Source organism: Talpa europaea (genome assembly GCF_964194135.1).
Source record: "Talpa europaea genome assembly, chromosome: 2".
In the NCBI taxonomy this organism is placed as follows: Eukaryota; Metazoa; Chordata; class Mammalia; order Eulipotyphla; family Talpidae; genus Talpa; species Talpa europaea.
The window spans coordinates 61,388,726-61,415,854 of record NC_140068.1 but is presented as its reverse complement, the minus strand read 5'-3'; the positions used below and the strand labels follow the sequence as shown (position 1 = coordinate 61,415,854).

The following is a 27,129-nucleotide window of genomic DNA, read 5'->3' as shown; positions in this document are numbered from 1 at the left end:
AACACTTTCTATTTTCAAATTTTTAATAAAATACATAATTAAAACACACAAAAATTAATGTTTTAACATTTCATAACAGTGAAATTAAACAAGTAGCTAACTTTTATAAATTAAAACTCACTATGTTTATTTCTGAAGGAATCTACTGAGGAATGCTGTGCTACCTATATAAAACATGCTGTAAATGCCTTAGGAGGATGTTTTAAAATAAAGTTATAGCAACAGAATAAAGAACTCTATTTTTCAAGAGTTCTTCCACTTGCCCATTTTAGACATACCAAAAAAAAAAAAATGACATACAACACAGCCAAAGATATTTCAGTTTAAGTTTTTACTTAAAATCCTGTCTCTAAATGATTCCATCTCCAGTGAAGTGACCAAAAAGGATATTGCTGAAATCACAAGGATAGCCCCATTTTTTGGCACTAACATATGCTTTTCTATAGTACACTGTCTTTTAAATTTGCATTGAAGGGTAGAAAGAATGCTATCATGAAAATATTTCTAAACACACATATTTCTCTGCTTGACGAATGTAGTCAAAGCAGTAATAACTGATCAACACACACAGCATAAGAGCACAAAGAATATTTCAAAGAAATATCTTAGGCTTAACTATTCTAGAGAGCCATGAGGGAAGCAAGATGGAGCTGATTTCTTTGAGGCAATTTAGCTCTTCCCAATTGGACTGAAAAACAAAAATCTAAAGGTATACAAATGTTTAAGCACAAAATTATTATCCATCCTATCCACATTCTCCTTGAGTTTGTTTGTTTGTTTACAAAGTCCTATGACACTATTGGTGCTTTGGTAGTGGGAGAGCTACGATGAGCAGAGGTAAGGGGAGAAATTGTATTATGTCAAAATCTTAATAAAGATGTAAAACAATGGTACTTCATTAAGAAAACAAATGCATATAAGAAACTCCCCATACCCAATATTAAAAATGGGGGGAAAAGAATGGGGTCAATAAGTTTATTTTATACATTTAAGCTAAAACTTTAACTTGTGGCCTCAAAAGTTAAAGAAGCTTAACTGAAAAATTAATTTCCTCTAGTGGATGACCCTTTATAATAAGTAATTCAAGAGTCTGAAAACTCCCTCTTCCTACTTTTTTAAAAATAGGTGTCCAGTAATAGCAACAGCAATGCATCAGAGCAGCAGCATATACCCTGTGCAAAACAGTGGCAACTGTGCTGTGTCCAGTGCCTAGCTCATTGCCTTAGACAATGCTGGCAACACTCAGAGTCTGGGCAGGCATGCAGCACAGAGCACAGAGCACAGAGGTATGTGACAGAGTAAGTATATGGCCCAGGGGGATATATTAGCTCCATCAGAGCCTGCCAAATCTCTCTGCCCTCCCTCCCCATCATTTGCTTCCTCCCATTTCATTACCACATTCTCCACATGCCCCGGGAAAGATGTCATATTATAAAAAAGAAATACAAAACTATGATGAATATAACAGCATTGTATGGATTTGATGCGAGCACTTCTCCAGGTTTGGACATTAGCAGCACTCAGATGGGAATACATAAATAAACTGACTTCAGATGGTTCCTCAGGTTCAAACGTGTTACTGGCAGAGTCTAGCATATCTGACTCAAGCCCACAGCTATAAATCAACTCTGTGTCTGAATTTACATGGAAAGCATATTTTTAGACAATAATTTCAAAATCTGACCTAAACCTGTTTTCAATCAGCATTTCAAGTGTTGATTCAAATCATCTCTCAAAATTCCAAGGCCAAAGATGATCCAAGTTGTTGCTTGGACAGACACACTTAAGGTGACAAAAATGGGGCATAATCCTAAGCTCTCTTCAGAGAGCTCCAAATCTGAAGTACTCTTAACGTGCTTTTTCCCCCTCCCCCCTAAGTGTTAAAAAGTAACTTAAGCCAGGATTTTCCCTCTCTTGTTCCTCAGTTATACTTTCAGCTCATTTGAACCTGGTCAAAAAAACCAAACCTAAATATGATAAGGAGGCCTTGGTACCACCCTGCCATAGGTACTGCAGGGCTGGACATATATGGGACAAGAGTTCTAGTAGCAACTCTTAAAAAAGGGAAAAGCAAATGGGCCCAAAGCATGGCATTGTCTGCCCTAAAGCACTAAAATTAACTGAAGATAAAGATATGATACATTTAGCAAAGCTAAATATATACGTGAATAAACATTTGAAAAGTACTTAAACACTGACATGCTATAATATAATGGGAGAATTTTTTGACATTTTAACTTTCAGTAATTTCAGCAATTCTGGGGGAACAATGAGAGAATAGTGATGCGGCTAACTAACCTCCAAAGAGATCCACTTCAGCTGTGACAGCAGTGACAGTAGTAGTAGTTGAGGCAGAAGCTGAAGCAGTTGCAATTTCAGCCGTTGTAGTAGGAGGGGTAAGTTCTGGTGCAAACGGATCTGAAATCTGTGCTTCAGTGGGAACAGAGGAAAGTGCAGCCAAAGAATCTACATTGCACCAGAGATGGAGAGTAAATGGAAGAGAAGAGAGGAACAAAAGATATACCAGGCTCCAATAATCAAAAAAGACAGTCATTAAGAGATGGAAGTCTCTCAAAACAGAAGTTTAAAAATAAAGGTTTACTCACCCTCTCCCAAAAGGTCTACTGATGTCCATTATTTGCCAGCATATGAAGAAATAAGAGATTAAGCTGAAACACTCAATCATACCAATGTCCAAGGAAGATGAGGCACTAGCTGAAGAAATTTTAGTTTTATGTACCTTTCAAACCATTTGTATTTTAAAAATGAATGTATTACCTATTATTATTATAGAAGTTTTGAGCTGGAAGGTTACTTAGGGGTGCTCTACAGCAAGTTTTTGATTTTATAGCTGAGAAAACTGAGAGCAAAGGAAGTCTGGACATTTTAAGAAAGGTCTAAATGACTTGACAAACTCATTTTATTTCTCTCAAATTTACCATTTCATCTACTTTGATTGATTTCACTACATCTTAATGTCAATTCTGAAGAAACTATAGTTAAGTGAACTTTATTAATCCTATTTACTTGATGTGTCAACTTCAGTCCAGAATACCAGACATTTTATGACAGCTGTGTTTTGATTATTGAACATACCAAATATAATCAAAGAATTGAATCCAGGTTTATGGGTTAGATAAAAGAAGCCCTAACCTAAACCATTTTTTTTTATAAGTTTCATATGATCAGATCTTTTCAATATGATATATAATCTTGATATTTATAAATAATATGTGACAACATAATGAGAGTTAATTTATGTTGCATAAAACTTTTTTTTTAAAGATTTATTTATTTATTTATTTATGCATACAAGAACTGGGGCACAGGCCAGAGATACAGGGCGTGAGAGGATTCACCAGAGACAGAGTGGGGAACAGAACAGGTAGACTTACTGAAGTACACTGCTGAGGGGAGCAGCGGGCAAGACAGGAGAGGTCTGCCTCACCATGTGGGTTTCTCCCTGGCCAGCCAGGGATTGAACTTGTGCTGCAGAGGCTGCTGATTGCTTCATAGTGCGGTGCTTAACCCCTTGCGCCAATCAGGGAGGCCCTGCATAAAACTTTTCAACCCTTCTGAGATGTTGATAATTTCTTAGTGTTCAACAGTGGGATTATCAGGGCATGATAAATTAAAAACCTAGCAGGGGCTATTTCCCCCCCTTTTAATTATATTTTTTATATCATTGTAGTCCCCAATAGTTCTCCCACCACCGTATTACCTGTGAACCATCACTAAATTCTCTTCTATTCTTTTTCCCATTTAGACCCTCTCCCACCCATGTCTTGCAGCATGCCTCAGATCTATGGTCAGTTCGTTAGTTTTAACTTTTTCTTGACTTTTTGTTTGGTTACTCTATATTGCACATATAAGTGAGACCATCTCATATTTATCTTTTTCCTTCTGACTTATTTCAAGGAGGGGCTATTCTTAACTATAATATGATTTTAGGTTAAGCTTTCTGAGGTTCCAATAGGATTCATCTAGTCTCAGCAATATGATATGCCTCAGGGCTCATATTTGAATTCTTGAATATTATTAGAAATCTATTTTAATCACGGAGAAATTTTATCAGAAAACTCAAGAGGGAGTTTTTGTTTTTTTTTTCTACTTTAGGATTTTGAAAATAACATGAGAACTTAGTAAACTAAAAGTTCTAAAAGACATTTAAAAAACTGAGAAACAAATTTGACATAAAACATAACTGTACTTATTTACCTATATAATCTGCAAGACCAAAAACCTTATAAAGCATTTTACAGATAGACTATACGGCTCTTCTTAACCAAATCTTACCTCTTTAATAACAACACTAAGGAATTACACAACATGAGTACTATACATTGGAAATGGTCCTTAAATTTTAGAATGTGTGTCTAATAAATAGTAGAGGGGAAAGGTTCTGCATTAACTTGGAATTAGGTTATTGTCTGCTGTTAGGTGGTCAACCCCAATATCCTGAGAAACGGAAGTAATTCTTCAAACCGAAAGCACCTGACCCAATACAACGGTTACTCCACAGAAACACATTACAAAAATATTAAGTGGAAACCAAGCTGGGTCAACAGAATCCAGATAGTTTAGTGTGTGTCTTTTCTTTTCTTTTTTTAATTAAAGATTTATTTTTATTCATGTATACAAAAACCTAGGTACAGGCCAGATGTGCAGGAGGGTGAGAGGATTCACCAGAGACAGAGCGGGGAAGAGAACAGGCAGACTGACTGATGAAATACACTGCCGAGGGGCACAGCGGGTAAGACAGGAGAGGTCTGCTGTGCCATGTGGGTATCTCTGTGGCTGTCCGGGATCGAACCCATGCTGCGAAGGCTGCTGACAGCTTCACAGCACTACGCTCAACCACCTGCGCCACCAGGGAGGCCCTGTCTGTCTTTTCTTGGCATGGGTGGGAAACTCCCCAGCTCTGCCTCATTAAAGCCTATTTCAATCTGCAGTGTGACTCAGTAGAGGAGCTAAACATTCTGTCATTTAATAGTTTCCAGGCCTGCTGTTGGTTATGGCAGGCAATAGACATTTATTTTAGACATTTGATAAATCAGAAAGGAGAAGACTACGTGCACTATAAGGATGAAGAATGAAAAAGACTTTTAAAAAGTATAAAAGATGAAAGTATTAGCTCCTTGCTTTTGATTAGTGTTTTGTTCAGATGGAGGGTGATGAGACTTTCCGTACTGATGTGATGAAAGAAGAAAAGTAAAATTTCCTAGGAAAACATACAATGATTAAGCATATTGGTGGATAACTGATACTGGAACCACTATTCTTGGAACCACAGGTTTTAGTTTGCAAAGTCTCAATTTTCCAGAAGAAATAAAATTTATGTTGCTTAGTCTCTGTTTTATGCAAAAATTTCTCTACTATAACAGAAGTCCCTATTTTAGGATGATGAGATGAGCTATTAAATAGCCTAAAAACTGCCACTTAAAAGGATTAAATTATATTAAAAATGATGCAGTGACAGAGTTAAATGCATTTGGAAGTAGTATTTAATTATAGATTTATTTGAATTTTACAATTAAATTAAAAACAAGAACAAGTACAAAAAACATGCAGTGGGAAGTAGCTAAACTTTTTAGGTTATTATGAAGATAAAATATATTAATATATTTAAGTGCTTACCTGTACCTGGAACATATCAAATATTTCATAATGAAAGTAATAACAATAGCTAGCACTTAAGTTATAATTTTCATTATGAGAGTAAATTTCTGCATATCTATGTGTATGCATGAAAGTGTACAAAAACATGTGCTTATAGATATCCCCTCAGATCTGATAAACAAGCAAATGGTAATATGGGTCACAAAAACTGTTTATAGTGTAGTTAATATTCTACATGGAAACTTATTAGGGAGTTCCATTATGGTCACATAATATTTACTCTTCAAATACATGTTAGGAATTAATTTCTATGAGGTTTATTAACTCTAATAAAACCATAACAGTAATGCTATAATTCTCAGAAAGTAAAAATTTTATTTCATATATTCATAAAGAGAAATTATCTCTTTTCCCACTTCTAAGATACACAGAAATACAACACACATAATTTCTTTGTGCTGAGAAATGAATATATGATAAAGAAAAAAAATCCTTCTTTTCCTATTATGGAACCAAATATATAGATTTAAAAAATACTCTGTCTTCTTTCAGTCAAACATGCTCATAATCAACCCACAGAATGACAAATATTATAAACATTTAAATTAAATAACTAAAATATGAATGTCAAAATTTGCTTGTTTTACACTACCAACAAAAAAACCTATCATTTACAACATGTTTCTAAAATGGTATTATTTATCAGTGTCTATAACCCTCGAAAGAAATTCATAAACACCCAAAGTGACTATAGCTGTTGGAAAATGAAAACTGCTTACTATCATTATAGTCAGATAAGGACATACCAAAAATTCCGAAGAGTTTTAGAATTGTATTTTAAAATCTAGCTATTCAAAATCCAAAAATGCTTCTATAATAGAAGTGGCCTGATCTTACCAAAGAAGATTGAGAGTGATTTTTTTTTTTTTTTTGCTTAGTCAAATAAATCAACACGTATTTTGTACAATGAGGGATCAACTTCGACCACTACTGGATATCTACAGGACTAATGCAAACTGAAGGTAATTATTATTTCTCAATTTCATATTATAGTAGTTTTCTTGAATTTCTTAAGGCTTATGATTTTTTTCTATTTTGCTGAGGAATTAGAGGATGTATTAATTTGTACTTTTCTTAAGCTGACTTTCTTAGATTCCACATATAGGTAAGATCTTACAGTATTTGTCTTACTGAATCTGACTTATTTCATTTAGCATATTATCCTCAGGTTCATCAATGTTGCCACAAATGGGAACATTTGTTTCTTTTTTAAGGACTGAGTAATAGTCATATATATACATATACATTTATATATACATGTTTTTCTTTTTTGTAAAGTTATGTTTATTGAAGTAATTTTATTTACATCACAGCACGTGTCTTAGGGGTATAGGTTTTAAACCCCTACAAATACACGTTATTTCACCACACCTACCACCAAAGCCCCAATAATCCTCCATTAGATCCCCCATCCTCTTTTCTCCTACCCCACCACATACCCCTTTGTTTTTTTCATTTATTTCCTTATCTTCTACTTAAGAATGAATCATTGAGTATTTGTCTGTCTCCATCTGATTTATTTCACTTAGTATAATAACCTTAAAGCTCATCTATGTGGTCATAAATGGCAACATTGTCTTTTTTTAAAAAAAGATTTATTTATTTATGCATACAAAAAGTGAGGTACAGGCTAGATGTGTGGGGAGGTGAGAGGATTCACCAGAGATAGAGTAGGGACACAGAACAGGTGGACTGACTGAAATACACTGCTGAGGAGAGCAGTGGGGGAGGTAGGAGAGGTCTGCTGCGCCATGTGGGTAGCTCCCTGCCGGGGATTGAACTCATGCTGCAATGGCTGCCAATAGTTTCATAGGTTGTGTCTTAACCACTTGCGCCACCAGGGTCTTTTTAACAGCTGAGTAATATTCCCATATCTATTTACATTCATGTTTCCCTTAACAATGTTTTGGTCAATGACAGCTATGTATGATGGTACATCCAAGACTATAACATATTGTCTGGTGTGAAGTAAGCTATACCTTCCAGTTTGTGTAATTACATTCTATGACATTCACACAGTGATGAAATTACCTGATGACACATTTCTTAGAATATATCCCTATCATTATGCTACGCATGACATATACCACATGATGTATACTGTATCTTTATCCATTGTTGTTGGGTTGTTTCTAAATCTTAGCTATTGAAAATAAATACTGAGATGAATATAGGGAATACTTCTTTACAAATTAGTGTTTTTTTATACCTTGGATAAATACCAAGAAGTAGAATTGAGAAGTAACAAGGTATTTCTAGTCTTAATTTTTGAGGAATCTCCAGACTGTTTTTGACAGTGGCTGTATTGGTTTACATTTCCATGAATAGTGTACAAGAGTTCCCTTTTCTTTAAATGCTTGCCAACACTTGGTTCTTTTTTCTTTTTTTCTTTTTTTGCATAGAACTGGTGTGTAGGCCAGAGGTGTGGGAAGTAAGAGGATTTACCTGAGACAGAATGGGGAGAACAAGCGGATTTCCTGAAATACATTGATAAGGGGAGCAGCAGAAGTGACAGCAGAGGTCTGCTGCACCATATATGGGTTATCTCCCTGGCTGGGGATTGAACTCAGGCCATAGAGATCATAGCCCTTGCACTTAACTCCTAGGCCACCAGGAAGGCCCCAACAGTTGATTCTTGCCTTTTTTCCATAATAGCCATTTTCACAATTGTTAAATGATATCTCATTGTGGTTTTGATTTGCATCTCCCCAATAATAAATGATCATGAACATATTTTCATGTGCCTGATAGCCATCAGTATATTGTCTTTGGAGAAATGTATGTTCAGAGCTTCTGACCATTATTTAATAGTTTTTCCATTGTTGAGGTCTATGATTTATTTATATATTTTGAATATTAACCCATTGTTGGATACATAATTTGAGAACATTTTCTCCCAGTGTGTAGGTTGTCATTTTGACAATGGTTCCTTTTGCTGTGCATAAGCCTTTCAGTTTGATGTAACTCCATTTGTTTATTTTTGGTTTTTGCTCCTCTTGCTGTGTTCACAAAGAGATGTGTTCACAAAGATATCACTAAACCCAGTGCTGAAGGGTTTACTGCCTATATTTTCTCCTATGTATTTTGTGTTGTCCTGCTTAATTCACAACTTTAATTGATTTTGATTTTTTTGGTATATGGTGTAACATAATGGTTTACTTTATCATTAATTCTTTTGCATTTGGCTAATGAATTTTCCCAGAAGCATTTATTGAAAAGACTGGTCCTTCTCCATCTTGTGCTCTTCATGCCTTCATCATAAATTCATTGTCCATATTTGAGTGGGCTTATTTATGGGCTCGTGGGTTCTTTTCCATTGATCTGTTTTTCATTCCAAAATCATGCTGCTTTGATTATTATAAGCTTTGCTGTATAGTTTGAAGTCTGACAGTGTGATGCAATTTTAAAAAAATATTGTTTGTGTTAGTTCACTGCTTGCATATAAAATTTCAACAGGTGTCTGTATATTGATTTTGCAACCTAGATTGATGGGATTGCCTTTAAGACTTTGGTCTGCAGGGATGGACCAGTGCCCACTTCAGAGTCTGCATCTAGATCCACAGATGGTGGGCTTGTTAGCAGCTGCATGTGTGAGTATATAGCAACCATTGGGCTCCTGTGTGGATAGGATTAGGCCCTGGTTAGAGTTGAGTGGATCTGGGGACAGTAATGTTTCCAATTCCCTAGCAAGAAACAATGTTGGCAAGTCTCCCACCTGAGAAAGGTCTGATTTCTCAAACCAGTTCTTTCATTTTAGGTTCCCTTGAGATTTTGTGTCATCTTACCTATATCCTAAAGACCCCATAAAGGCACTTTTGTCTATGAATGACTGTCAAAGTTACTACTATCAGGGAAAGATCTGACACCTCTATTCTGTCATCTTATGTTACTCCCTCTGTGTTATTTTTATAGTTGTATGAGTTTTTTAAACTTAAAACATCTTTTTATTTTGCTAGTTTGATGCATTAAGATATTTAAAAGTGACTATACATTTTGAAAATCATGCAGTATTAATTTTATATTTGTGTTAAATATGCTTTTTATAAAACCTTATGGTTCTCCTAGATAAATGAATGAAGCAGGAATCAAGACCTTAGGTGCAATTCCTCTCAGTCAGTTTACTATGGATCTTTTCTGATACAAGTAATACCTCTGAATCACATACAGTGCTGTAAAACAATACCTCAATAAAGTAAATTTTTTCTGAAAATGAAAAAATTGATTTTATTTAAAATTTAAAAAAAATACCCCAGATTTCAACAGTCTGATGTCAGATACAGTATGAATAAAACCATTTCAAGCCCAAAGAAATATTTGGCAGAGGCTGTACCTGAAAAAAATGTCTGAAATGCCACCCTTGAGTAATCTCATAAATTCACAGGAACACCCAATTCTTTAAGATCAGAAACTCTAGTGAACTGTGACTAAAAATAAGATTTTCCCAGTAGCAAAGAAAAATATTGCCCTTGTCCCACCTTTTAATACAAAAAGTATATGAGTACTTGTACTTGAAATGTGTATTACAGATACAGTTTCTATTCAATACATATTTCAATCAATAGATGCCATTCTTAGCATATTGAAGCTTCTAGCACCATTTTGCATGAATCAGAAGGTAAGTATAATAATTTTAATCTGAATTAAAAAAAAAAAACTAAACAGACAAATTGCACAGCTGTCTGATTTCACTCACCTCCCCATGCAGTGGCTCCTCCAGAAGGTGGTGCTGGTGCTGGTGCTGCAGCTGCTGCAGCCCCTCCAGAAAAGTCTGGCTGGAGGTCCAGGAGATCACTAGATGGTTTGGAAGTGCTGAAAGGAAAATATAATTCTTAAATCATATCTTAAAACTATATTTGATGATGTTTTAAAATAAAAAATTATGTAGAAAAAAAACCCAAAGATTCAGGATCTTTTAAATCCAGTAAGAGAACAATATTTTGGGAGGTAAAGTAGTATACATATGATCTGCCATATCAAGGGCTGGCAACCTACTTTAGTAAAGGGCCAGGTGGTAAGTATTTTAGGGTTTTGGACTTGATGGTCTCTATCGCTACTTGAGTCAGCCATGATAGCATGAAATAAGACATGAACATATGTTAACATGTGAATGTGTTCTTGTTTCAATAAAACTTTATTTACAAAAACATACAATGGGCTAGACAACTCAGGAGCCATAGATTGCCAATTTTTACTCAATATATGATAAATAAAAGTGAAGCTGTACTTCAAGCTATGGGTCACTCAACAATTATATCACAGAAATTAAAAGGGAAAACCTAAATGCCTCAAAATAAAGAGGAATTTCCTTAAACATGTTATGTTCACTGGTAGCACTGGAAATTCTGGTTATGAAGACTGTGCCAGAAGGAAACTACTCCAAATATTAAAAGTATGAGGGCAATAGGATTATGGGTAAATTTTTTCTTTTCTCTATTTTCTAAAATGTTTTGTAAGGAAAAAAATTAATGCATTGAAAAGTATTTATCTGTAAACCAAGGAATACTAAAATGAATAATTACTAATTTACCTGTTTCCTAAAGTAAGCTGCTATATATGAAGTTTACCTATAAGAGGCTTTGCCTAAAAATAGTTTAGTTTTGTTTTTTTATCCTAATTCAGTTGGGGCTGTGCTTTTCAAAGCTCCTCAACTTGTTGAAATTCTAAGAAGGAGCCTAGAGCTTTGCTCTTCAAAGTGTGGTCCACAACAAGTAGCATTCTTGGCCCTTTGATAGATGCAAAATCTCATGATTACCCCACATATACTACTACTTCTGAATTCATTTTAACAAGATCCTATGTGTTTCACATACACGTTCTTGTTTAAGAAGCACTGGCCTAAAGGTTAGCAGACCAGGTACTAACCTATCAGGGTCCAGGGTCCCTCACTCTTCCTTGTAAACAGCAGTTCCATCTTTATCTTTCTTACAGAAGATATTTTCAAGTACGTTTTTTGAAGAAAACAGTCTGCTGCTTTCTTTAAGTTTCAAAACTCCTAAAAGCATTGCCTAGTTTAGATGTCTTCTTCACAAATACAATCGGTCTGTATGCCAGCATAGAAAACATTATCATTAAAATCTGAATCAAAGCTTTTATAAGAGCAATTTATCTTAGTATAGACGCAGAAAGGATTTGTTTTTACCAAGCTACAGAACTCAGCAAATAAACGGCAATGCACACAGTTAACATGGGCATAATAATCAGATTTCTTGTTCAGTTTAATACTGAAGTCTCCAAATACAGGGCATTCATTATCAGAGTCACAGATAGCACAAAATCAGACGAGAATATTCTCAAGGTAAAAGAACCAAACGTAGCGTTGACCAAGAATTATTATTTTGACTTGGGCTTCATTTTAGGCAGCTCTGAGGTTTCACAGAATGCACAGCCACCCCCATCTAAAGGTGCCACAAGTGATACTAGGAATACATTAAGGGTCTCTTCCACCATCAAGATTGAGTTCCTCATATGCACCTGGTAACAAGCTTCAATTGCAAGCTTTTTAATTTTTTAAAAATATTATAAGACATACTTTAAATTTCTGACAAGAAACTACTTTTAGAAATAATTTTCCATTATCAGCTAATTTCAGAAACCCCTGAGGTGTGCATTGCTCTTCCAAATGTGTGAGCACAAGGTGATTTCTGTAGCTTACATCTTTCTCATGTTTTGAGAGGTACAGGCCTAAATTACTGTTTAAGTTGTAAAAGAACTTACATTGTGTACCTAAAAGTATCCAAAATTTCATGCTATTGGCACTAGATTTCATTTTGTGAAATCATTTGGGTTCAGTACACAAAAATTAATGGAAAACCTCATCAAAATATTAAAAAACCAGTTCACTGTATACTCATTAACTAACCTGATGGGCACAGCCGCAGATGCAGTTGCAAATAAATCAACCGGTGGGGATGTGTCAATAGTTTTAGCTGGTGTAGAATTAGGAGACGTAACAGTTGTGGCTGGAGAAGACTGAAAGTGAAGATGCACAACACACTCTAGTCAAATACGAATCTACAGGACACAGAGCAAGAGGACTTTCATTTTGCAGACCCATGACATTCCCATCAAATATTTTGGTAACTCCTCATGAAGACAAACTTGAAATCTAGAAGCGTAATAAATAATCAATATTGGGCAAAGCATCTTCCAAATTTTGAGAGTTAAATGTAACTTGTATAAAGTTATAATGAAAACACATGGTCTTACATTGCAGTGACTTCTATTTGTGTATTTTAAATCAAAGCTAACTATATTTTATGAACACAAAACTATTAGGAAAGATCGCATTAGCATTTAAAAATTATTAAAGTTATCAGCTGTAATAAATGTTATAGAACACCAAGATCACCCAAAACATACTAAATATTAAGTTTTCTCAGATGCCTTGAAAATCCAGAAATCTAGTCTACAAAATAGTTCACATATGGCAGAGAACAATTAACAAACAAGATTCAAGTCACTGACAGCTTGAAGATATAATGACTATATTCCATCACTAAAGTGTCATAATCGATAAAACTAAAAAAGTAAAGTAAAATCTAACATTTGTTGTTCTGGACTGGTTTATTTATTTATTTTTTTATTTTTCTTTATCAGGGGAGAGCATGGACTGTTTTATTTTTAATAAGGGGACTTAATGCTGTATCAATATAGTAAAATTTAATTTTTTTGTTTAGTAATTACCCTAATTTTATTTTCTATTAAATTGGTGTCTTTAATTCCCCACGTTACCATAAAAGAAAGATTGATAGAACATCTCCAGTCTACCAACACTTAGTTCTGTACATGGAAATGAGATAACAGCCAGTAAAATACATGCAAGCCGAGGCCAAGCACAGGTTATCAGATATTGCTGTAACTGGACATCTGATTTTAAATACCAACTTGAAATTTTAAAAAGAATAATTTAAGAAGAAGGACAAAGGAGAGAAGAAATTTATGGGGCTTTCCAGACTTAAATAGAATTTGTGTAGTACCTACTTGTCCAAGAAGACTCATATATTATTATAACCAATAAGAATCAAATCAATAGATACACAAGGGCCAAATAGTCAGCATTTTAAGAAAAACAATCACACGAACAGCATAGATATTGTTGCTAAGAAAATGTCAACTCACCAAACTGTTCACCAAAAACTTAAATTTACTAAATCATCTGGGGACTAGAAAAGACTAATTAATCTACATTTACTGTGGACACTGACAACTCCTCTAAATGAATATACTTGTAAAAAACCTTAGAGAGTGATTTATGAAACAACACAGAAAACTCAACAACAGAAAAAAAAATCTACCAACATAAAAACAGATATAAAGGTCTTTAAAGGCTCATTTAAAAACTTCCTTGTGGGCCTTCCTAGTGGTGCAAGGGGGTAAGACACATCCTATGAAGCTAGCCTCAGCCACTGCAGCATGAGTTCAATCCCCGGCCAGGGAGAAACCCACATGGCGCGGCAGACCTCTCCTGCCTTGCCTTGGGCTCCCCTCAGCAGTGTATTTCAGTCAATCTGCTTGTTCTGTTGCCCACTCTGTCTCTGGTGAATCCTCTCACCCCCAAACCTCTGGCCTGTATCCCAGTTCTTATAGGCATAAATAAATATGTAAAAAAATAAAATCCAAACAAACAAAAACCCAAAAAACTGCCTTGTAACAACAAGCTCTGAAGAGATGAGAGCTAGAAAAACAGGACCAAAATGACCCTAGTATTACAAAGTCAATAAAGTACAATTTTGCCAAAATGTAGGAACAGACCATCCCTAAGGACGCCAGTTTTATAACTCTACTAAACACTGGTATGTTAGAATTTTCACATAGACGTAAGATGTTTTCAAATGAACAAAATGAACAAATACATTTATTGAAGTAGGTTGAGAGTATATTTTTATTTTTATTTTTATTTTTATTATTTTTTTTTTAATAGAGGCATGTTTTATTTATTTATTTGTTTGTTTGTTTGTTTTGTTTATACATGCACTGGGTACAGTCAGAAGCGCGGGAGGGTGAGAGAATTCACCAGAGCCAGAGCGGGGAGCAGAGCAGGCAGAAGGACCGAAGTACACTGCTGAGGGGAGCAGCGGGCGGCAGGAGAGGTCTGCGCGCCATGTGGGACCCTCCTCCGGTGGCCGGGGAGCAGCCGGGGATCAAACCGGCGCCGCAGAGGCCGCGGGCAGCTTCGCAACCCAGCGCTCAACCGCTGCGCCACCGGGGAGGCCCGAGAGAGTATATTTTTAAAAGATCAGTTAGAAGGCTTTATTAGTAGTTCCTGGGAACCTAAACTAAGTGAGTGAAATTGTGGCAAAATAAGACTTGGCTATATATTTAATGTGGATGGTGCAGAAAATAAAAATGTCTTGACATAATGATTTAAAACCCAGCCTTGCATCAGGATCACCAGAAACCTTGTTTGTTTGTCTGTTTTATTTGTTTGGCTAAGCTCTCTGAGGGAATTCTGGCACTGTACAAGGCGTCTGTGAAGTCCAGTGTAGTTAGGGTGATATCTTTGTATCTGTATTAATAGCAATTCCATAAAAGACATTTGGTAAAGAGGAAAGAGCATATTTATTACATTTTACCTGAAAAGTACAATGGTAAATTTGAACTACAGATATATAGAAAAATAATTATAGAAAACTGTCTAAAAGGCATCCTTGTGGAAAGACACCCACCTGCAATTGATTTCTCTACCATTAACAAAAGCATACAAGTTATATTCTTTACCTGTCTTGCAGGATTGTCATTCCAAGTATGAGAAAGGGCTTTAATAACAAGTAAAATAATATTTGTTTTTAGTTGTAATATAAATGCATGAAAATTTCTCCTACTTTGAAAGAATTTAGTCAAAATGGAGGACTCAGTAAACACTGCTAAATATTGGACTGAAGAAATGAATACAAAGGAGAGTATGTATAAACTTTTCTCAAAAAATTAAAAATTACTTATGATTCAACAATTTGATTTCTGGGTATATACCCCAAAGAATTAAAAGTAGGGATCTGAATAGTCATCCATGTTCACAGCAGCATTATTTACAATAGCGACAAGGCAAAAGCAACCAAGTGTCCACCAATAGATAAGTGAGCAAAATCCATGGCATATACATACCATGGATTAAAATGGAAGGAAATTCATTCAGTTTAAAAATGGAAGGAAGTTATGACATAGAATACAGCATGGATGAGCTTTAAGGCACTATCTTAAATAAAACAAGCCAATCAAAGGAAAGAACAGATATTGGATGATTCCACTTACATGAGGTACCTACAATAGTCAAATTCATAGAGAGAAAGCAGGATGGTGGTTGCCAGAGACTACCAGGGCAACGAGGGGAAATAGAGAGCTAGTGTTCAAAGGGAATAGAATTTGAATATTGGGGAGATGAAAAAGGTCTGGAAATGGATGGTAGTCATGGCTGCACAAAAATATGAATGTATATTGAACTGTAATCCAAAAATTGTTAAAACAAAATAATAAACAAACTTACCTTACTTAATGGAGAGGGAGCACCAGATCTAAAAGGCAACCAACAAAATTAAAACTGAATAAACATGAACACACTTGTAGAAGTTTGATAATATCACTTGGTCAAGCATTAATGTGTTTATATACTGATTTTTATCAGTAGTTAATGACTGAAAAAAAAACTTTAATCTTTTACACAATTATGACATCCTCCCCAATGATTTTCATTCACTTAATCTCTAGGACCAGAAAATCTTCAAGTCAAAATTATTTTCTACATATCAAGCAACCCAATTCTTCAAATTGGGCATTATTGCCTATGTCTGTCAAAAACAAACTGTCCAAATAGTAAATTAAAAAATTTTGCCAAGACTTGGGAAAAAATGCCTTATATAATTAAAAAAAAAAAACTATCCACTGGTTTTGAAAAGTTAGAAGACTTATTAAGATTAAAGTACATTATGATTCACTTTAATTATAATTGTGATGCATAAAAGAAACACTAGAATAGAAAAAGAAACCCCTAGGATGCTTGTGTCTGAATGCCTCAACTTCCACATATACACTCCTAAGATTTGTTTGTTTTTTCATGGCTGTTATGAAAACTATCTATGGAAAATATTCCCATTATGTGAGAACTAGTGGGAACTTGAAGATAACAGTAGTCTGAATGCTTGTTTCTGAAGCAGTAAAGGAAAATTAGTAATGAGTAAAAATATTTTGTTAGATTTTTGGTAGCACTCACTATTGTGTATTATTTCTAGAAAAGTGCTTCAGAAACAACTACCTAAACAGTTTACATTTTACTAATCTGAGTTAGTGGGAAGTAAGTTAATAATCAAACGAAATGAAGAGTAAATACTTTTCAATAAAAAGCTTATGTTAGAATCTTACAGACGGCAGGATGGTGGTGTACTCATTTACAGAGAAAACACCACATGTAGTAACAGCAAAAAGAAAAAAAATTAACTGAAATTTAGTACGTGAAATTTTGCACAGTATCATGATTTTTTGTTATATTGACTACTACAAAAGAAATTTATTTCCAACTTCATTTGCAAAACATGCTTTGCTCTTTTCTCTTCAAATTAAAGTTTTTACTTAAATTGAACATAATGAAAAGATTGCACATACATTTTTGCTATATAATTAGAAGAAATAAATGTAACTCAATTTGGTTTATGTGTAGTTGGACTGTTACATTAAGAGTAAGCTCTCCTATGTGGAAAAGGATATATGTTTATTCTGCTCATCAACGAGTCCACTGACATGAACAGATTCACAGAGCTCGCTGTATTATAGAAAGTTTCATAAGAACCTAAAAATTTAGCACAGTATAAGGCTGAAAATTTCCTAATGAGTTTTTAGCTAATAATTTCTCCAATCCTACCATTTTCCCCCTTTCAGCATGTGGGGAAAACCAGAGATTAAGTCTACATAGAAATCCGAGAGAACAGTCATCTTCGCAAAGAAAACACAGAAGTTATTTAACATGATTTAAGGTACTTTTTATGAATGAATTAATTGAAATTTCTTTATCATGCAACTTTCCTGAACATATTCTTAGTGGTACTGACAAAATAAAAAATATTAATACAGAAAAAGTGAGCATAAACAAGAACTGTTTTGAGATATTTCTAAAACATTTCTAACATTTTTGGCATAATCTATACTCCAAAGAAAAATGATGTAGCAAAAATGATAAAATTTTTCTACTTGCTATTTAAGAATATCATGCACAAATCCAAGTAAAATACCATAATTGGCACAAAAATCAATTTAGCAAGTTCCCACATGAATGGTTTTGCTAAATTACATTTGTAGTTACACCATGGAAAAGGAAAAAATTTTGTGGGGCTCCTATTTCACTTGCTGCACTGTATCTTCATTGTCTGTTTAACTAAACAGACATGTGTCTTTTTCACTAGATGCTAAATTCTTTGAAGGGGGAAAATCCATCTCGTTTTATTATCTCCAACACTTTATACAGCATCTAGCATTTTGTAGGCACTGAAATACATTTCTGTATTATCTGACTTTAAACATAAGAATACATTCTTATACTCACATAAAAATATAAGTAAACAAAAGTCTTAACAATTATTTTGTTCAGAACTAAACTGTCAGGATGTGTGACCTCTGTTCCCTTGGCATCAGATCCAACCCTTGGCATGATTTCATCAAAAAGAGTGAGAGCAAGACGTGCTTCAAAAAGCATTATTAATTCAGCATCATCTCTGATTAAAATCTGAGAGCTCCAAGAGAGGTACTTTCTGAAGTCTCATCATTCTTTATCTATCATAGTTCATTTATTTAAAATCCTCATTATTCTAAAATCCACACTTTAGAGGGGGTTAAGACTCTGGTCCAAGTGTACTATGTCTGATAAAAGCAAAGGTGAGCAGAGCATATTTGGTCCTGTTTAACAACACATAAACTACTACTTGTTACCTGTTCCTCAGTTGATTATCTATCCCACCAATCATCACTTGTCCTTATAAAAGAATATGTCACAATATATTGTATAGAGATAAGACATTTATTAAAGACCTACACATATTTTAATAACTTCAACCAGAGAATTTTAGCACATAGTGAACTACATTGTGAAAAATAAGGCAATATAATTTTAGGAGAGTAAATGATCAATATAGTAATCTACTTAAATGCTAGAAATAAAGCCATGAGTTTTATGATGAACATAGCAAAAGCCAAGAGTTACTTCCAAGATGTTAATATAGTAAGTTGTCAAAGAGGAAATTTTGTTATTTCTTATTCACAACAATACAGTTTTGATTATAAATACTAGTCAGGAAAAACCACCACCACCACCACCACATAAAATGTAAAAACCTATCTGTATCTTTCAAATAATTCTAGTTACAATAGATGTATCCTTGGTTTCCTGCACCAACACCACTTAGTAAACTGACATGTGAGATAAAATCAATTTTCTCTTTTGTTCTGTTGAGTCACAGAGACAATATGCAAAGTCATATACTGTATTGCACAAATTTTAAAAATGCGTATCAGTGGGAATAAAGCACTAAATATAAAGGGTCTATGTATTTTTTACAGTAGACATTTGAAAATGCTTCATTTCATGCATTTATTTGACTTAGCACTAGAATAGTTTTGTATTGCTACTGGAAGACAAAGAATTTTATGTAATAAAATTTCTTTCTGAAGTGTGAAAATCTTTTGATTAATAAACAAATATTTGATTTATAAAACCTAAGAGAATTCTATATACACTTAAGAGAGATTGTTAAACTTGATCCTAGAAGACCAAAATAAGATAAAATCATTTATGTCAGTCACCTTGCAACAAAAAAAGTATCATTAAAACACAGATGGATAAAACTGACAGAAATCAGTTTAAGTGGAATTTTAAGAGTGTTTTTTTTTGCATTTTTAGCACTATCCAAATGCAAAAAAGTCACTCAATATAGTACTCACCCTTCACTTAAGTTCCCAGGTAAGCACAAACATACAAAGAAGAAAATAGTTAAGTACTGCAGTCCATTTATTGGGGGAAAAAAAAATATAGGGAATAAGCAAAAGATAAGTTCAAATGTGGTCTTAGCCAATTCAGAAAAGAAAACTGATGAGCAAAAAATGATTTTAAATGAAAGAGAAAGATGATGCTCAGCAAAGGGTAATTCAAAACAGAAGATCATTAAGTTTTTATTTCATTACTCAGAAATCTGTGTCCATAGTTAAGTTTTCCAAAAATAGCTGGCAGCAGCCACAAGGGGGCGAATTTAGATTTGAAGTTAGACCTAATGAAATCTGCTCTAGCAGGCTGCCTCTCCTATGTCTGATGGATTTAACAAAGGGAAGGTATGGATATGTGCAAGTTTATGGGTTATAGGTGAGAGAAGGGGCAGAGAGTTGACTTTGTCCTAATGTGCACCTCGCATTGTCCAAAAGACTCTAGCTCTGGAGGACATGCATATTTTCTTAGTTAAAAAAGGTCCTGCCTCAGGAACATGGACAGCTCTCAGGCTTCCTGTCTCCTTTTGCTTAACTCCTAGGCAACTCATTTGGCTTCACAGATGACCTAATACAGGCTGGTGCCAGAAATACCTGGAAATGCATGTCTATAATTGTGATTTAATATACTCTCATGTCTTTTCAGTGGACACCAAATTATCTACAAAAGTCAGAACATTCATGAAGACAATGAAGCCAGGGCTGACCCTGAGCTGTGGTAACAACCCTGATAGAGCTCTGAGAAGTTCAGCTTTGCCATAATTGCCTGAGAAATTCCTATAATGTTACCATTTGATACTTAAAAGCATGCAGTAATTTTTACACTAACTTGGACAAGATGACAGAAATACTTAGCTAATTAAATAAAAAGCTAAATAAATAAATAAATAACATCAAGATGTGTGTCTAGATTTGGGACAGTGCCCAGAGAAAAGAAAACAGAAAGGAGCTGGATTTGGATAGCTGTATGAGAGGTAAAATCCAAGGCCAACCTATGACCCTGCAACAATCAATTCATAGGTTATGTCTGCTAAGTACCACTGTCAAGCTAAATAGAATAAATGTAAAACTGGTATTTCTAACAAAGACTGATTTCAAGCTGACTCTGTAGAGAGAGAGTCATGTTAAGCATTTAGGTGGAAACAGTAAACTAGAAAATAGTCTCTGATCATTAAAATCAGGAAATCTATCTCAACCACATAGAGTGGTGCTGGAGAGGGGCAGGGTAGCCACAACAAAGAGCAGTGAATGATTAAGAGCTTCCTGAACTGGCCTTCTAGGCTGAGTAAGATTTATACCAGCAGAGACAGATAGGGTAGGCATTCGGAACTACTAAACTATAGCCTGAGCAAGGCACAAAAATTGGAGAGCATTAGGTCTTGTGAACAGCAAGTTTGACACCTGCTGGAGAGAAAAAGAGAAACGGACTCTGGACATATTTTGCATGCAATGAAGAAAAATAGTCGAAAATGTACATGACTAAAAACAAAGGTATAAAAATACAGTAAAATTGCACTTATCACTGTGTGGTTATTATGCTATCTATAAAAAGATCTCAGCATTGACTGTCAGCAGTGTTTCAAGTGGGTTGAGTCTATGTCTGGAAAACTATACTTGGTGACTCTTTTTTCACCATGGGGTTGGTAACAACAGAGTCCTCAAGGCTACCTGTGAAACTTGCTTACTTTAACTCATGTCTAACAATAATAGCCTCAATTTTTAAGGACAAGCAAACTCATTTTCTTGGTATTATGAGCCCCTTCTAAAGGAAAATAAAGAAATTTTCAATTTCTATGACTATAGGTACAATCTACTAATCTCCTAATTTGCTGCATTACCTGCAGAGATCTGGTCTATATATAAACTTACACTGTCCAAAGTTAATGCAAAGTTTGAGGGGTTGGAAGGAACTCAGAAGAATAACAGTAAAGCATACCCTGAAACTGTAATGCTTCTGGTATTGCTCTATAAGTTGAATTGTGATAAATCTCATTCATATAAAGAATGTTGCTAAAATTTTTCATGTCATTAACAAAACACAACTAATGCGTACTTGTTTCCAGGTTTCTTTCCTTCTAAGGTATTTAGATGCTGCTCAAGGGTCTCCATAAGACTGCTGGGAGCCTACAATAAGAAAGTAAAAATAAACATCTGCATTGCTTTCTTTCAAAGTAAATACGCTGGAACAACACTGTAACGTTGTATGGTGGAGTTCTCTGAGTGGACCCTAACATATATGTAGGATAATTTCGTTCCAGGTTCTTTTGGTATTTAAATATTTCAATTCCACAGAATCTCGGACAGACCCATCTTATATATACTTAACTCCACTGCATAACAAATACATTACAGAGTAATTTCAGTGTAGAGATTACAGTGACAGACATTTTCTAAGATATTAATATACTTATATTCAGTAAACTTGATTAAATAAAGTTTACCACATACTTCCATAAGACCCCAGTGAAAGAAAAACAGGCATTTATATCCAAGTCAAAAACATTAAGTGCCCAAATACAAAGTCACATAAATTTGAAAATACAGTAAAAGCTCACTTGGCAACATTTGGCTGATATATTTGGAAACATTGCTGCTATATTTAAAAAGAGGGGCAAAGTGAGAATTGTGGTGAAAAGAATACAACTTTAATAGTTAAAAATTAAGGTTTTCTTATTGACCTATTTAATTTATATATATATATAATGGTGTTAACTTTAGCAAATGTAATAATTTGAAATAGATTACTGTATATTGGAAGATATTTATATTTCAACTCTTACTAGAAAGTATCTGAAAGTTTGTTTTTTTAATAGCATTTTAGACAATATAAAGTGATGGCATTTTACCGTATAGTAAAAGGAAAAAAATAGGTTTCTACAAAATATTCCACCCCATCTATTCCTCAAACACTAGAAATTTAACTTCATCTTTCTCAAATAATTTTAAACCAAATCAGAAATTAACAGCAGTGTAGGCATTCAGAGAATATGCGTGAATGAAATATAGAGATATATTTATAGGTACATTTACTTCTGACAATTGTTCTTACAAAATTATTTTGACAGACTTTAAGCTAACTGCTAAAGTAGCTGACAGAATTTAAGAAAATTCATAGGGCTGCACGTATTACATTGCACATATAATGGCAAAATAAAATACAAACTTTTAAATATTAAAATGTTTTAATTTTGCAAATTCAGGATATTTATTTTCATTTTACAATAAGACTCATAAAAGTCTTAAAATTATGTAATTATTATGTATATAATTATGTGGTTATTAATGTAAATTACTAAGTGAATCAAATGTGTAAATTCATAAATATAAATTACTAAGTCAATAAAAATTTTAACTTGATTGAAGTGATGAAGGTAGGGTAGAAATGAACAGTCCTATGAGCATTATCTATAAAGTTATGAACTACAGAGAAGGAAAAAGTGATTGTTAAGAGGATATAATAAATTTTGAAAGTTATAAAATTAAAATATAAAAATACAACTCAGATGAAAGTAGATTTACTCGATAAGCCCAGAAAACAACTGGAAGTATACCTCTAACTTTAAAAAAATCTTATATGAGATAAAGGAAATTTTGCTGTAAAACAAATAGTGAGCTATAACGATACGCTCATTGAATAAATAGAAGACACTGTAACCTTAAAAAGAATAGAAATAGCTTTTAGATGCCTAAAATAAGACAAAAACTATAAATCAAGAAGATAACTTGTAAGTTCATTCTTTTTGTAAAGTTTCTTAATTTAAGGAAGAAAATGAAAAATAAAGTAGTCACGAAAATCACCAAGGTTGAAAGAAATCTGACCAAGAACATGGGTAATAAAACTGACTCTTGTTTTTAAGAAGCGTTATTCTGTAATACACAGTACATAAAATTAAGTTTGGAACATTTCGTCTTAGACCTTTAACATTTATATTTCTCATGAGGAGATGCAAAACCTAACAGAAATAAACATCTCAAGTGCTTTTGGAGAAAAGTACTTTAGTAGAAATGTGCAGAAGAGCAGGAATATGCCTTCTTCTGGATAGTGCCTCGATGCAATGACCACATCTGGCAAGCAGATAGATACCAATTGATTCAATTTTTCAATAAGCAAAACTTTGGGAATGCCTCTGTTGTTGTAAAAGAAGCTTAAAATAACAAAATATAAGTAGCAGTGTCTTTAAGTTGCTTTTATTTTAGAGTCAAAGTCATAGACCAATCATAGAAATAGCAACCTAAAGAAAAAGTCAACCTGTAAAAGCTAAAAGGTAACAGTAATACTTATGGTTACCGATTCATCACTGGGACAGTCTTTAAAAGGTGACTTTTCTTTACCAGCAGTTCTCAGATCAACCAGAATTCCTGACATCAAAACCTAAGATTTTTTTCATAAATGGAGATATTTTAAATTGAAATACATATACTCAAACACACCAAACAGGAAAACAGTATTTTTAAAATCCTTTTCTTGAAACAAATTTGCAGTTTATTTCTGGTTGCAGATCAACCAGAATTCCTGACATCAAAACCTAATATTTTTTTCATAAATGGAGATATTTTAAATTGAAATACATATACTCAAACACACCAAACAGGAAAACAGTATTTTTAAAATCCTTTTCTTGAAACAAATTTGCAGTTTATTGAGAGTCCAGGATCTCAAGGGAGCATTCATCTATAATTCAGATGTTTTAGATACTAAAACACCATTGATAACAAAAATAGGGGAAAAGCAATCAACAGATCATTCAAATTTTTGATCATTAGATCTAAGAAACCATTTGAAAGTGCTGAAAACTGTTTCAGTTCTATTATCACATTCACTTCTAACCCAAAACAGATCTTACAAACATTTTAAAATGTCATTGATATTCCTAAGTCATTTATGCGCAGTTATGCTATTATATGCACAATTTAAAAAGAGTTACATATCACCATACTGGTATTTACTGTGCCTTTTCCAACCTAAAAGACAGTCATTATATTCCTCTGTTCCATTCTGCTGTATCTAATCCTTTTTCAGTTACAAGCATCCCATTCCTACTCCAGTCAATGGGCGGCCCTCAGATTCTGATCTCCTCTTTAACTTCTTTAATTTTGGATGTTTTTGTTCATTGACCTGTTTAGATTCAGTGCTATGGCGGCCACATAGAAGCCAGGCAGACAGCAGAACCTAATAACATGTCTTAGAGGTGTTAACTGATTCCACACAATTTGGAATTTCTGATAAGTCTCCAGATTCATTCTAGTCCATTATTATCTGAGATAATGTTCACATTTCAGCTGAGACCTGACCATACTGTCATAGTAGGTCTAATAAGGAAGCCCATGCTTACTAGTTGGTCCCCAGAAATATCATTCATCTGCCACAACTTCATTTTTTGAAAAAGATTATTTTACATATGGAAATGTCTCAACTTTAGGGGTGGGAAGATGGGGAAAATGCAGAAATATGATACCATAGTTCTCCATATCCATGTCCTTCCTTCATAACCAGGACATGGGGAAAAACAGAGAACAAGCAAGAAGAACAGTTCAAATGTACTGATTATTATACCCACAAACAGTCACTTTTAATAGATAAAACACTTCTTAAGCATTACTTGAAGCTTCCTTTTAAGTTCAATAATGAAAAAATGAGCTTGATAAGTAAATTCAGTTGAAATTACATTTAAGGGTAAGAACACCTTTATATTATCTACAAAATATACTAAATATCTAGAAAAAATAAGTAACCATAAATTTCCAAGAAATTTATTACTCAAAAATTCAGAATGCATTAGCTTTTTACAAAACTATGATCTAGGCAAGACCATTTAAGACAAGCTATAGGATAATAATTTCATGCATGCTAAATCTTCCATCAGAGATTCACTTACCTGTGTGAGGTCAGGAATGTCACCTTTATCAATACCAACTTGCTGTGAAAAAAAATTTTACTAGTCAGAATTTTTTAAAAATCAATTTCTTTGCACTTCAGCAAAGATCACCCACAGAATTAGTGAAATCCACAATTCAATCTTGATAAAAGGTAATTAATGCCATATATCAACCTCACTTTGAGAACAGGCTGTTCATGTTTCCCATTCAGTATTATACACAAATACTTCATCACTCTTTGTAGACACAACAAATGTGTAGAATTTTGTTAGAACCCCCGAAAAGAACTTAAGAAACGAAAGTGTAAAATTTAAGGTTTCCTTGTAAGATAAATAACACAATTTCAGTTTTGTCATTTTATATAAATGAGAAAGAGATAAGGTGGTTTAAACCATTGTCCTTCCCTGAGAAATGAAGTGATTTGACTACGCTGATGAAAATGTAGAGGCAACTACATGAAACATACCTCTGGACTACAAAGACAACGTGCAACCAAGGACTTGGAAAATCCTTGTGTGTCAAATGCTGCACTAACTTCTTTCCTTTGCATTTTCTTTTTTTAATAGAATTTATTTATTTATATATATTTTACATCATTGTTTATTTGTACAATGTTAGCTTTCTCCTCTCAGGTGTAGTCCCTGTAACAGTCCCACCACCAACTCACCCATGAACCATCACCATAGTCCCTTGTGCTCTTCCCTCCCCCGTTGTGATTTCCCTCTCTCCCCATCCCATGCAGAATGTCTTTGATTTATAGTTGCCTGTTAATTTTGGTTTTTTATTTGTTATTTTTTTCCAAAGCCCTTATTTGGTTTATATATATATATATATACCACATCTTCTTGATCCAGTCATTTGGATTGTTTCCATCTTACCTACTGTAAATAGTGCTGCAATAAACATAAGGGTGCAGGTATCCTTTTGAATTACTGTTTTTGTGTCCTTTGGGTAGATTCCTAGGAGTGGAATTGCTGGGTAATATGGTACCTCCATTGTAGGAACCTCCACACAGCTTTCCACAGTGGTTGAACCAGTCTGCATTCCCACCAGCACTGTAGGAGAGTTCTCTTTTCCTCCACATCCTTGACAACATTTGTTGCTGCCAGTTTTTTTAATATGTGCCATTCTTACTGGTGTAAGGTGGTATCTCATTGTGTTTCGATTTGCATTTCCCTTATTATAAGTGATGTTGAACATTTTTTCATATACCTGTTGGCCATTTTGCATTTCCTTTTTGGAGAAGTGTCTCCTGTACTTCTCTATGTCTAAATCAGGTTTCTTAACCTTGAGACTATTGACACTGTTAGATATCTTTGTTAGGGACTGTCTTGTGCACTGTATGATGTCAGCAGACCAGTAGCTCTCCCCCACTTTCCAGTTATGATAAAATATCTGCAGATATTGCACCCTAGAGAGGAGCGCAGAGCAAACTAGCCTCCTGTGGAGAGAACATTGACCTTCAGCCTTCTCGCTAAAGTCAGATTAGAGATTCCTCCAGAATTACAGGCTTTACCTGCTAATTACTATACTCTGGTTTGAGGGAAGCCACTAATGTTGCTCTAAACTCACTTATATTGTTACAAATTATATAAATTATAAACTAAGGAAACTTCATAT

At 34.2% G+C, this 27,129-nt stretch overlaps 1 protein-coding gene across 29 annotated transcripts in view; it reads right to left on the bottom strand.

The window, feature by feature from the left end:
* The window catches only part of SNAP91 (synaptosome associated protein 91), a gene marked incomplete at both ends in the record, with an annotated part of 119,807 nt that overhangs the window by 35,652 nt on the left and 57,026 nt on the right, over positions 1-27,129 (bottom strand). For 17 of the 29 annotated variants that reach the window (XM_084227825.1, XM_084227801.1, XM_084227798.1 and 14 more), the window contains 7 exons: positions 2,299-2,466; positions 2,607-2,621; positions 10,373-10,488; positions 12,539-12,648; positions 16,160-16,187; positions 21,686-21,756; positions 25,509-25,550. In XM_084227825.1, the coding sequence (XP_084083951.1) occupies positions 2,299-2,466; positions 2,607-2,621; positions 10,373-10,488; positions 12,539-12,648; positions 16,160-16,187; positions 21,686-21,756; positions 25,509-25,550 (550 nt within the window). The remainder of the gene's footprint in view (positions 1-2,298; positions 2,467-2,606; positions 2,622-10,372; positions 10,489-12,538; positions 12,649-16,159; positions 16,188-21,685; positions 21,757-25,508; positions 25,551-27,129) is intronic. The other 12 variants (XM_084227809.1, XM_084227824.1, XM_084227815.1 and 9 more) reach the window with 4 other exon arrangements.